We start from the raw sequence: 14,235 nt of genomic DNA on the forward strand, positions 1-14,235 counted from the left end.
CAAACCACTGAGTCTGAGACAGCTGGTTTGGCTATTCACCAAACACACACACACACACACACACACACACACACACACACACACACACACACACACAGTCTAAGATTTATTGTATTTTGTTTTCTGAGACTATTAGCCTGAGGTTCCATGAAAAATTAGAAGCAAGCCATGATTAAAAAGGGTAATTGTGGCTGGGCACAGCGGCTCAAGCCTGTAATCCCAGCACTTTGGGAGGCCGAAGCGGGTGGATTACCTGAGGTCAGGAGTTTGAGACCAGCCTGACCAACATAGTGAAACCCTGTCTCTACCAAAAACACAAAAATTAGCTGGGTGTGGTGGTGTGCACGAGGCTGAGGCTGGAAAATCGCTTGAACCTGGGAGGCAGAGCTTGCAGTGAGCCAAGATTGCGCCACTGCACTCCCGCCTGGGTGACAGAGCAGACCCTGTCTCTCACACACACACACAAAAGGTGGTCAGGGGGTGGTAATTGTGATTATAGAAATGAAAAGTGAACTAATAGAGTCCTGGAAGTTTGGAATAATTCTTGAGATCTTAAAGTAGAAATTTCAGGACAAATAAAGTAGGCAGTAAACACATAGACATTGTTTAACCAAAGGCAGTACAGAGGCTGGTGGTTGGCAAGTGGGGTGTGAGGGGATTCTCAAGTGCTGGCAGTTTTCTAGTTCTTGGCTTAGGTGGAGAGGTAACATGGTGTCCATTTTATAATAAATTTGTTTAACTGCCTTATGGATTTTCGCCTATGTTTGCTACATGTATTTCTTAATAAAAAAGATTTTTAAAAGGCAATAGAGCAGAAAATATAAATAGCTTCAAGAAGATTTAGACAATTTATGAATGAGATATTCACTAATGGGTTATTAGCATCGCTAAGAATATTTCAGGGTATATTCCTAATCTTCGGTGGCATTTTGTGGACTTCTACAAAATATCCAATTTCAAGACAGCACCCCAAACTGGCCCCTTCTGACATTTAAATAATACTATTAGAATATGGTAGAAAATATTAGTTATGTTTTCTCTGTAAGTAAAATTTCATGGAGATTAACTGCAAAATGGTATATTAATTTTTCAGATTAGGAAATTAGCAAAAATTAAAATAGAAACTTTATTAAATTTACAAAAATCTATTTGGTATCAGCACATTCTCTGGTCCTACTGCAGACCTACTGTTAAGGCTGAATTGTGTGCCCCTCAAATTCATATGTTGAAGTCTGAACCTTCTGAGATCGGAATGTGACTGTATTTGGGCATAGGGCCTATAAAAAGGTAATTAACTGAAAACAAAGTTATTATCATAAAGTGGACACCATGTAACCTCTCCAGCTAAGTTATTAAGTTAAAATGAAGTTATATCTCTGTGTGTGTCTCTGTACTTGTCTCCCCTTCTTATAAGGACATCAACTAGGAGATGAGTATAGGGACACACACACAGAGAAGACCACACAGGGAGAAAATGGCCACATACAAGCCAAGGAGAGAGGTCTCAGAAGGAATCGACCCTGCTAACACCTTGAGCTTGGACTTCAACTCCAGAACTGTGGGAAATAAATTTCTGTTGTTTAAGCCAATTAGTCTGCAGTACTTTGTTACGGCAGCTTAAGCAGAATAACATACCTATTCAATCAGTAATTCTGGGGATGAAGTCCAATAATTTGTGTTTAATAAGCTTTACAGGTGTTTCTGATGTGAAAAAGTTTGAGAAACACTGGTATAGGCTAAGAATAACAACAACAAGATGTATCTGTAAGTGGTTTTACATTTTAAATGATTACACCATTTCACATTTTGATCCTTAACAATCCAGTGAATTAGGCAGTGAATGCATTTCCAATTAATAAATAAAGAAACAAATTGGAAGACCACAGTGGCAAAGAAGAGACTCAAACCTAGGGTTTCTGATACAAATTCCAGGAATTTCCATTAAACCGCAGCTGTCTTAGACAGTGGTAACTGTGACATGTAGTCTCTGCCCTCTCTAGAATAGTTTATAGTTTAATTAGGAAGATAAAACAAGGTAGCACTGACCATGAGCCCTGTGAATCGCAATACTAATAATTTACCAGGGCCCTACTATGTGTTAGCACCTGCTGGACACTGTCCAGACCTTTCTGATCTTCAGGGAGGTCAGATGCACCAGGTTCCATCACTTTCTCGTATTTCACACTGACTATTTGGTGAACAATACACTTAAAGAGGCTTCAGGGCATCAGAGAATGAAGGGGCTCTTCTCAGCTGCATAATTAATTAGAGAGGATTTCAGAGGAGATTTGAGTTGGGGTAAAGGTGAGCAGAGGATATTCGGTAGAGATGGATAAAAGGTAGGAAGCAGAAATGACCATGGTCAAGCAATGGAAGTGATACTTTCTTTTTTTTTTTTTATTATACTTTAAGTTCTAGGGTACATGTGCATAACGTGCAGGTTTGTTACATATGTATACTTGTGCAATGTTGGTGTGCTGCACCCATCAACTCGTCAGCACCCATCAATTCATCATTTATATCAGGTATAACTCCCCAATGCAATCCCTCCCCCCTCCCCCCTCCCCATGATAAGCCCAGTGTGTGATGTTCCCCTTCCCGAGTCCAAGTGATCTCATTGTTCAGTTCCCACCTATGAGTGAGAACATGCGGTGTTTGGTTTTCTCTTCTTGTGATAGTTTGCTAAGAATGATGGTTTCCAGCTGCATCCATGTCCCTACAAAGGACGCAAACTCATCCTTTTTTATGGCTGCATAGTATTCCATGGTGTATATGTGCCACATTTTCTTAATCCAGTCTGTCACAGATGGACATTTGGGTTGATTCCAAGTCTTTGCTATTGTGAATAGTGCCGCAATAAACATACGTGTGCATGTGTCTTTGTAGTAGAATAATTTATAATCCTTTGGGTATATACCCAGTAGTGGGATGGCTGGGTCATATGGTACATCTAGTTCTAGATCCTTGAGGAATCGCCATACTGTTTTCCATAATGGTTGAACTAGTTTACAATCCCACCAACAGTGTAAAAGTGTTCCTATTTCTCCACATCCTCTCCAATACTTGTTGTTTCCTGATTTTTTAATGATGGTCATTCTAACTGGTGTGAGATGGTATCTCATTGTGGTTTTGATTTGCATTTCTCTGATGGCGAGTGATGATGAGCATTTTTTCATGTGTCTGTTGGCTGTATGAATGTCTTCTTTTGAGAAATGTCTGTTCATTCACAATTGCTTCAAAGAGAATAAAATACCTAGGAATCCAACTTACAAGGGATGTAAAGGACCTCTTCAAGGAGAACTACAAACCACTGCTCAGTGAAATCAAAGAGGACACTAACAAATGGAAGAACATACCATGCTCATGGATAGGAAGAATCAATATCGTGAAAATGGCCATACTGCCCAAGGTTATCTATAGATTCAATGCCATCCCCATCAAGCTACCAATGAGTTTCTTCACAGAATTGGAAAAAACTGCTTTAAAGTTCATATGGAACCAAAAAAGAGCCCGCATTGCCAAGACAATTCTAAGTCAAAAGGACAAAGCTGGAGGCGTCACGCTACCTGACTTCAAACTATACTACAAGGCTACAGTAACCAAAACAGCATGGTACTGGTACCAAAACAGAGCTATAGACCAATGGAACAGAACAGAGTCCTCAGAAATAATACCACACATCTACAGCCGTCTGATCTTTGATAAACCTGAGAGAAACAAGAAATGGGGAAAGGATTCCCTATTTAATAAATGGTGCTGGGAAAATTGGCTAGCCATAAGTAGAAAGCTGAAACTGGATCCTTTCCTTACTCCTTATACGAAGATTAATTCAAGATGGATTAGAGACTTAAATGTTAGACCTAATACCATAAAAACCCTAGAAGAAAATCTAGGTAGTACCATTCAGGACATAGGCATGGGCAAGGACTTCATGTCTAAAACACCAAAAGCAATGGCAGCAAAAGCCAAAATTGACAAATGGGATCTCATTAAACTAAAGAGCTTCTGCACAGCAAAAGAAACTACCATCAGAGTGAACAGGCAACCTACAGAATGGGAGAAAAGTTTTGCAATCTACTCGTCTGACAAAGAGCTAATATCCAGAATCTACAAAGAACTCAAACAAATATACAAGAAAAAAACAAACAACCCCATCAAAAAGTGGGCAAAGGAAGTGATACTTTCAATCAAGATTATAAAAATGCTATAATCCCAAACTGAATTTTTAAAAAATTGTATTTCTGTTCAAATTATTTCCAGATACCAGAATAACTATTATTTCCAGATACCAAATTATTTCCAGATACCAAAATAGGTTTTGAAATGTATGAGTTTAGAGAGAAAAATATTAGAGTTATATAGTTTTAAAGATGACATGATACTAAGGAAAGTTTGTTTTCCAGTTTGAATCCATGACTAAAACAAGGAAAGATAGAAAAAGGCAAGTTATTTGCATAATTCACTACTTCAATATTCTCATCAGTTAGTGGCTAAAAGTTTATTTATTTCTCATTTAGAAATAAATATGGCTATCTTTTACTTTTTCTTTTTTTGTTTTTTGAGACAGAGTCTTGCTCGGTTGCCCAGGCTGGAGTGCAGTGGCACAATCTTGGCTCACTACAACCTCTGCCTCCCGGGTTCAAGTGATTCTCCTGTCTCAGCCTCCCCAGTAGCTGGGACTACAGGCGCGTGCCACCACCCCCAGCTAATATTTTTTGTATTTGTAGTAGAGGCGGGGTGTCACCGTGTTAGCCAGGATGGTTTTGATATCCTTGTGATCCGCCCGCCTCGGCCTCCCAAAGTGCTGGAATAACAGGTGTGAGGTACCATGCCTGGCCTATCCTTTACTTTTAAAAGTCCCAAATGACATAAACATGTTATTTAGCACAAAAGCAATCCAAAAATCTCTTTGCATTTAAAATCTATTTTCTCTTCAAATGACTTTAAGAAAAAAATATTTCAATGATCTTTCCTTTAGTATTTCCTATTTAGTATTGTATTTAGTAAATACTGTAACTCAATGATTACTCAGTCTTTGGTATACTATAAAATTCACATAAATATAAAATTCTGCTTTAAAATGTATAGCACATATTACAAAAATGAGTAAATTAACATGTAAAGATAATATCACATAAAGAGAAAGCATTTAGTAACATCTATGATTCTTAGATGAAGTATTATTACTATTTAAATGAATCTACCAGATTTTGGCAAAAGTACTTAAATTTGTTTTAACTGACTTTGAAAAAGTCAGTATTATGTGTGAATAACACTTATTATCAAAATTTTTTCCCTAAATGACAAGAACTAAACAGCATCATAACTAGCAAGACTAAAAATAGTGATTCTGCTAAAACTGAAATTCCAAAGTAAGTACTAATAGCTAAAGTCATAATCAAGAAAATATTTAATAGGCATTATCATTGGGAACAAGACATATAACCTAAAATTAGAATTATTACATTACTCAACTTTTTTTTTAAAGATAATCACACTGTACTAGATAAGCATACATTCTTTTTCCCTCCCTGAGAATGAAGGAAACAGTACTTCTTCTAAGGTAACAAGAAAGTAATGGTCCTGGTGTACTTAGGAGAAAGAAGTAATGTCATAATTCGTTGTATGATACTAGTTTAAGTTTATACCATCTATCCATCAAGGTTAACTACATATTGACTAGTTGAGAACATATCAAGGGCTATTTGAGTCTCTGTTTACTACAAGCGCAGACTGGTCAAATGTTTCCCTAGAGACTGGAAAGTACTGGAGCACTGTCCAAATGGAGGCATTTCTTACACCCTACTACCGCAGAATAGGGACAAATACTGACATCATGAAAACAAAAAAGGTCACCGTTAGCAAGCAAACACTGGCTTGGTGAACCATAAGTTTTACCTAAAAAGGAAATTCCTACAGGCTTAGAATATTGCTTAGTTTTGACAATGTTTCTCAACTTATTCACAACCAACTCAGAATCACAGAGCTAAGGAAGGTCATTTAACAGTAACCAATATTATTGTTAGGCATAATTCCCAAAAACTAAGGAAAACACCAAGTCATTTTTGGCATACTAAAGTTTCCAAATGACAGCTGAAAATTTATGTTGAGATTTTCAGGGTTTGACAAATCAGCAAATATACATGTTAATACCTCATTTTTCCCAATCTTTTCTAGAAATGAGGTAGATACACATGATTTGCCAGATAACTACAGCCTGTCCATTTAAAATGCGAATGCTTTCATTACTCAACTGCAATGGAAATATCTCCAAAATGCATTACACTTTTTTTTCTTAATGATTCATGAACCACAATTATTTTAATAGGCTATAAAACTACCATATAGTCTCATGCAAAATGGCCCAGATAACTCTATTGTTTAATTCTTATGTATGCTTTGGCCAGTTTCTTTCCTTTCTGTTGCCGCCAGCCGTTGAGCTTTATTTCTCAATGGCATCCGTGTAACATCCTTTGGAAGTTTCCTTTCCTCCTTCGAACACTGATGTGTTATATATTTTTTAAAAAATGTAGTCAGGATGAGTAGATAAACTGGATTAGATTAAATAAATTATGCCAAGAAGTTAAGAGGGTCTATTCCCTGAGTTCTTATCTATGTTTTGGCTAGGTAAGATTGCTAAGTGCTTTTTAAAATTTTAGTTTTTTTGATAAATTGTGTATTTCCATGCTACTATGTTACGAAATTCAATCCGTTGAAGATAAAAATCTCTTTCTGAGGAAGGATTGCATTTCACAAGGATTGGATCATCACTGTTGCTTCAAGCTGGCCTCCTGGCATGAATTCACATTATGTCTCTGGTTCATTTTGCCTAACTTAGGCATTCGGGATCTTGCCTGATTTGCCTCAGGGGTAGACAAAATGAAGAAGGGTAAGTAGGGTGTGACATCACTTTTGGAAGAGGTATATTGTTGCTAATAGTTTAACGCAATTTTGTTCTTGCCTGCTAAGTAGTGCTATGGGGCCAGATAAATTTAGCAGTGAGAATTTCCCCTCTGACTTGTTTCCATGACAGAGTCTGGGACATTTTTAGCTCAGCTGAATTAAGTAAGGTCTATAGTAAAGGGGACATTCTAGAATGGAATTTTCCCACTGATAGATGATATATCGTAACCACTCACTCATGGGCTAGAGAAAACAACTTTCAAAAGTGATAAACTTTCTTGGAATATTTAGGCAGAGAGAAATGTAATCTGGTCAGCCCATTTCTTTGATGCAAGAGTCTGAAACCCATGGACTCTGGATAGGACCTGGCCCAAGTGCCAAGTAAAAAAGGTAATTTGGTACCTGTCTTGGAAGAGCTTTCTAGTCAGCTTCAGAGATGGGGCACACATGTCAAAGAGCCCTACCTAGTTCCTCGTAAGCTCAACCCCAACTTCCCTAAATCAAGACTGGGAAGACAGTGAAAGCACGCACGTTCTCATGGTAAAGGGTTCTGGCATTCACTTACTTGGCTTGTGCCAACACTCCAATGACTTCTGCATACAGGTCTGCCACAATATGCATATTGCCAGTATTGGGACCAAGGTACCTAAGTAGGGCATAATTAGACAAGTTAGGGATCCCTGGTCGTCTGAAAAAAGCAAACCACTGATACAGTTTTAAACACCAACTTTAACATTCTAAGAAATCACCTTACCCTTCTTTGTATTTAAAGTGCTTGAAAGCCAAGTTAATAACATCATGTATTAAACTGTCTATTACAGGATGAAGTGGAATCTGAAAAAAAAAAGGTGGTTCTTAACTCAGAAGGGAATATTAAAGAACAAATCAATAACAGTACTTCCAATAACTATATATGACAATCAATAGCAATCAATAAACATAATTCACATAACTCAGTATTTGGAATTCATAATTTTAAAAACTTAGACTTTTACAACCTAAGCAGTTTTTAGATCAATAAATATTATCTAAAAGTAATAATAAATTAATCACCTACCTGTTTCAAAACTTCTATTAATACTAAAGAAAAAATAAAATCAATGGCGAGGTCCCGTCTTTCCATTAAATAATCTCGCTGTTGTTCATCACTGTAAAATTTAAAATATTTACATTAAAGCACACTGAAGGTATTCTCAGAGTAATATAATTCATCAAAAATCTAGGACTCCTTCCGAAAAGACTGCAAAACCCATTTTTTAAATTAAGTAATGGTACTGGTAGATACATGCTAATGTTGGCCAGGTGGAATGGCTCACGCCTGTAATCCCAGCACTTTGGGAGGCCGAGGTGGGCGGATCACCTGAAGTCAGGAGTTCGAAAACACCCTGGCCCACATGGTGAAACCCTGTCCCTACTAAAAATACAACAATTAGCCAAGCGTGGTGGCCCACGCCTATAATCCCAGCTACTTGAGAGGGTAAAGCAGGAGAATTGCTTGAACTCGGGAGGCAGAGGTTGCAGTGAGCTGAGATCACGCCACTGCACTCCAGCCTGGGCGACAGAGTGAGACTCCATCTCAAAACAACAACAACAACAACAACAACAACAACAACAAAAACACGCTAATGCTCTTTCTATTCTCTGTGTGCTGCATGGACAAACACTGGATTTGAAGTCGGAATATTTGAATTCAAATTTAAAATTTTCAGTGATGTTAACTTGAGTAGCTATTTGTGAGTCCATCACCTCACCTTGTGGTCTTTTCTAAGGTAGCATTCAACTCAGCAATTCTACCATCTGTAGAATGAGACAGGCTACCATACCAGGGGTGGACACTGAAAGATCTCGTGAAAGCAGCTAAATAATGTAAGGAAACGAAGGAAATAATATGATCACCAATTTGAGCAGGACGGCAGGGGTGAAGAGGATCGGCATTACTTTTCTTTTCTTTCCCTGTCCCTTTCCTCTTACATCTTTGCCACCTGAGACTTAGTGAAAGGAGGAATGAAGAAGTAAAGGGGTGGTGAGAGAGAAGAGTAAAAGGCAGAAGGAAGAAGAGGTAGGAGGAGCAGAGCAGTCATTTGTGCTCATTTGAAAGTTAGAAGCACGGTGTTTTGGTGACTACGGCCTTATAGTATAATTTGAAATCAGGTAGTGTGATGCCTCTAGATTTGTTCTTTTTGCTTAGTCTTGCTTTGGCTATGCAGGCTCTTTTTTGGTTCCATATGAATTTTAGAATTGTTTTTTCTAATTCTGTGAAGAATGATGGTGGTATTTTGACGGGGATTGCACTGAATTTGTAGATTGCTTTTGGCAGTATGGCCATTTTCACAATATTGATTCTACCTATCCATGAGCATGGGATGTGTTTCCATTTGTTTGTGTCATCTATGATTTATTTCAGCAGTGTTTTGCAGTTTTCCTTGTAGAGGTCTTTCGACTCCTTGGTTAGGTATATTCTTAAGTATTTTATTTTTATTTTTATTTTTTGCAGCTATTGTAAAAGGGGTTGGGTTCTTGATTTGATTCTCTGCTTGGTCCCTGTTAGTGTATAGAAGAGCTACTGATTTGTGTACATTAATCTTGTATCTGGAAACTTTGCTGAATTCTTTTATCAGTTCTAGGAGCTTTCTGGAGGAGTCCTTAGGGTTTTCAAGGGAAATGATCATATTGTTAGCAAACAGTGACAGTTTGACTTCCTCTTTACTTATATGGATGTCCTTTCTTTTGCTCTGGCTAGGCCTTCTAGTACTATGTTACAGAAGAGTGCTGAGAGTGGGTATCCTTGTCTTGCTCCAGTTCTCAGAGGGAATGCTCTCAACTTTTCCCCATTCAGTATTACGTTGGCTGTGGGTCTGTCATAGACGGCTTTTATCACATTAAGGTGTGTCCCTCCTATGCCGATTTTGCTGAGAGTCTTAATCACACAGGGATGCTGGATTTTGCCGAATGCTTTTTCTGCATCTACTGAGATGATCGTGTGATTTTTGTTTTTAATTCTGTTTATGTGGTGTTTACAGCTAACCAATCTTCAACAAAACAAACAAAAACATAAAGTAGGGAAAGGACACCCTTTTCAACAAATGGTGCTGGGATAATTGGCTAGCCACCTGTAGGAGAATGAAACTGGATCCTCATCTCTCACCTTATACAAAAATCAACTCAAGATGGATTATGGACTTAAACCTAAGACCTGAAACTATAAAAAATTCTAGGAGATAACATTGGAAAAACCCTTCTAGACACTGACTTAGGCAAGGATTTCATGACCCGAAACCCAAAAGCAAATGCAATAAAAACAAAGATAAATAGCTGGGACCTAATTAAACTGAAGAGCTTTTGCATGGCAAAAGGAACAGTCAGCAGAGTAAACAGAGAACCCACAGAGTGGGAGAATATCTTCACGATCTATACATCTGACAAAGGACTAATATCTAGAATCTAAAATGAATGCCAACAAATCAGTAAGAAAAAAACAACCCCAGCAAAAAGTGGGCTAAGGACATGAATAGACAGTTCTCAGAAGAAGATACACAAATGGCCAATAAACATGAAAAAATGCTCAATATCACTAATGATCAGGGAAATGCAAATCAAAACCACAATGCCATACCACTTCACTCTTGCAAGAATGGACAGAATACAACAAAAATAAAAAAAAAACAGTAGATGTTGGCGTGGATGTAGTGAACAGGGAACACTTCTACAGTGCTGGTGGGAATGTAAACTAGTATAGCTGCTATGGAAAACAGTGGGGAGATTCCATAAAGAACTAAAAGTAGAACTACCATTTGATCCAGCAGTTCCACTACAGGGTATCTACCCAGAGAAAAATAAGTCATGATTCGAAAAAGATACTTGCACATGCATGTTTATAGTGGCACAAATCATGATAGCAAAATTGTAAACCAACCTAAATGCCCATCGATCAACAAGTGGATAAAGAAACTCTGGTGTATATACATACATACACACATACACACACACACACGTATATATGATAAAATACTATGCAGCCATAAAAAGGAATGAATTAACAGCATTTGCAGTGACCTGGATGAGACTGGAGACTATTATTCTAAGTTAAGTAACTCAGGAATGGAAAACCAAACATCGTATGTTCTCACTGTTATGTGGGAGCTAAGCTATGAGTATGCAAAGGCATCAGAATGATACAGTGGGGGCCAGACATGGTGGCTCATGTCTATAATCCCAGCACTTTGGGAGGCCAAGGTGGGTGGATCATGAGGTCTGCAATTCAAGACCAGCCTGGCCAACATAGTGAAACCCCGTCTCTACTAAAAATACAAAAATTAGCCGGGCACAGTGGCACGTGCCTGTAGTCCCAGCTACCCGGGAGGCTGAGGCAGGAGAATAGCTTGAACCTGGGAGGCGGAGTTTGCAGTAAGCTGAGATCATGCCATTGCACTCCAGCCTGGGTGACAGAGTGAGACTCCGTCTCAAACAAACAAACAAAAAAGAATGGTACAATGGACTTTGGGGATTTGGGGGAAGAGTAGGAGGGGGGTGAGGGATAAAAGACTACAAATATGGTGCAGTATATACTGCTCAGGTGATGGGTGCACCAAAATCTCACAAATAACCACTAAAGAACTTACTCATGTAATCAAATACCACCTGTATGCCAATAACTTAGGGAAAAATAAGTAAATTTAGAAAAAAGTTAGAAGCAGAATCAGCACTGTCAGAAGAACAGCAAGGCAGCCCCTCTATCCCATTTTCTGCTTGACTAACACACTGATTGAGGGCTCATCTGGAATTGAACAAAGGCAGATGAAATTACTGCTGGGCTCCTTGGCACAAGAAGTGGCCCAGAGCACTGACTCTGGTGTGGAACAGTCTGGCATAAAATCATCCCTCTTCTATTTATCGACAGTTTCTCCATCCACAAAATGTGAGTTAATAGTACTTACATAATCGTTTGAGAAGATAAAACATGTAAAGTGTTTAGCATAATTTCCCAAACACATAAATGCTCAATAGTGTACATTAAATAAAACCAATGAGGAGGGATGACAGGATTTAGACTTGCCAGGAGGATATTTTCAAAATAAATCAAGACTATTTTAAATCTGGAATGTTTTTCTCCTTAGTCAAAAGGGAATAAGAAGAAAATAATGTGATATTTAAGATATAAGGAAGACCTTCTGGAGTGCTTTGTAACTTTGAGCAAGTCAAATTAAGGTTGGTGGATGACAAAATGGGTTAAGAAGGCACTTGCATGTTTATCTTTCAAGGGGTGAATGTATCAACAGAGTAGGAACTCATTCTTTCAGGATCATTTCTTAACAGCCCTGCCAGGAGGAAGAACTGTGAATAAAACCATCTATGTAAAGTCCTTGAAGACCCACTGGAACTAGAAAGTGGCACTGCAAGCTGGGGAAAAGGAAAACCTATGCAGCTGCATTAAAAAGGAGGACACTCAGAAATCAGGCTTTATATCCATTATACTATAGAATAAGGAGACAGAAAGTTGGAAAGACCAAAAGGAAGGAGAACTCCCACAGATGGCCAGCAGCAGTAGAGACAGTATTTTTGTGCTGGATGATAAGGGTCTTCACAAGTGGCCACAGGAACCTGAGAAAGTAGCAGTTCTTGGCAGAAAAGAAAAATTTAGACCTTCGATTCTATTTTATTTAATAAGCCAAATTATCTTTTCAAATCAAAGTAAGACATACGCATTTCCAATAATGAATTCAACTTTATTGCTGGTTTGCAGTCTAACTGCCAGGAGCCAGAGGCATTTGACAAATTTACTTGGCAGTCCAAATGTTGATATTGTACTAATCTTAGAAATCACAACCCAATGTGCATCCCTGACATTTGATTATTTTCAGTACTTTATGCTCCTCCTTTATGTCCCCCCAACCTTTTTTTCCTAGTAGCAGAAACTCACATTTAGCTACACCATACCCTAGAGAGCTTCATTCATTTGGCTGTATTCTAAGCATATTTTCTCTCTTATTTAAAAAATTCAAGTGTTAACTAAAATGTTACTAAGTCAAATTTTACTGTCCCGATTCTCTGATCTCAGTAGTTACTCTGATCTCCTGAAAATAGTCAGTAACACAATTTTAAAAGCTATCATTTTTAATCCATAAAGAAATCAATTCATGAAAAATCTAATTTCAGCAATTAAATTCTGACAAAACAGCAGAACAAAACTAAAACTCAATTCAACTCGCTAAAAACTGTCCCACTCCCTAAACCTAGGAAGGTTTAATATCTGTTCATAAGTAAACATGTAAGATGTAAAAAATGATACAATGATCCATTTAATTTCTTCGTCACATGGTCTGAACCATTTTTCAGATAAAAAATTTAAATTCTATTTTTAAAACTTGACAAATTAAAAAAGTATTCATGAGGAGAGACTGCTAATGGGTACAGGATTTGGGGGTGATAAAAATGTTCTGAAATTAGAGTGGTAATGGTTGTACAGCCCTGTAAATATACTAAAAACATTGAATTATATACTTTAAAAGGGTAAATTTTATGGTATCTGAGTTATGTCTAAAAATTCTAAAAATTTCCTTCTTCACTCAAAAAAAATTCAATATGAAAAAGTTATTAATCTGTCTCCCAAACAAAATTATATAATTAAATCTTGCATAAATTCAAGCACATTATAAAAGCAGATTACAAATTTGGTTGAAGTAAAACATGGTAATATTATAATTCTTCAATTTCAAAAGAAGTCTTTTGAAACAGTATTAGGACTTTCAAGAAAAATGAGAGAAATAAATCATTCACAAAAAGTGGTTAATGTCTGATTTTCTGATTGACTAATTTCAGTTTACTGACTTTAAAAGTATTTTTTTAATCAGAATAATCTGTTCATGTGGAGAAATCTAACTACTTTTTAAAATAATTTTTTATTTTTTTAAAAAAAGTAAATGTATTAATCTTTCTTATATTCAATGCCTTGCTATAGATTGACTTCAAACATATGAAATTATATGTGCTTACCTAAAATTTGGGGGGGACACACATTAATGAGAATCTTAAGTTTTACAGATGCTGATGTGCTCCTGGAGCAGCAAGTTCCATTTTTCAAACCCACAAGAAGGAGGGAACACAGAATAAACAAACAAAATACTCAGCTGGAAGGAGGAGCTGGAGATTGTCACCTAACTTCCTTGTTTCGCTCACAAGGAGGCTGAGGTACAGAGAGGCGGGGAGCTGCCCAAAGTCACATGGCTAAATAGTGGCAGCGCCAGGACTACCACTAGTGTCCAGTCCTGCGTCCTTCCCACTACAGTACACTGAGCACTCAAGGTTATTGGAACGAGGACTAAAATATCTTGGCAT

At 37.6% G+C, this 14,235-nt stretch overlaps 1 protein-coding gene across 2 annotated transcripts in view; it reads right to left on the reverse strand.

The window, feature by feature from the left end:
- FRY (furry homolog (Drosophila)) overlaps window positions 1-14,235 on the reverse strand; it is a 272,464-nt gene that overhangs the window by 171,081 nt on the left and 87,148 nt on the right. For both annotated transcript variants that reach the window (XM_011946910.1, XM_011946909.1), the window contains exons 5-7: window positions 7,961-8,051; window positions 7,658-7,737; window positions 7,469-7,549 (exon numbers count right to left, since the gene is read on the reverse strand). In XM_011946910.1, coding sequence (XP_011802300.1) covers window positions 7,469-7,549; window positions 7,658-7,737; window positions 7,961-8,051 — 252 coding nt within the window. The remainder of the gene's footprint in view (window positions 1-7,468; window positions 7,550-7,657; window positions 7,738-7,960; window positions 8,052-14,235) is intronic.

Source organism: Colobus angolensis, unplaced genomic scaffold (assembly GCF_000951035.1).
Source record: "Colobus angolensis palliatus isolate OR3802 unplaced genomic scaffold, Cang.pa_1.0 Scaffold255, whole genome shotgun sequence".
In the NCBI taxonomy this organism is placed as follows: domain Eukaryota; kingdom Metazoa; phylum Chordata; class Mammalia; order Primates; family Cercopithecidae; genus Colobus; species Colobus angolensis.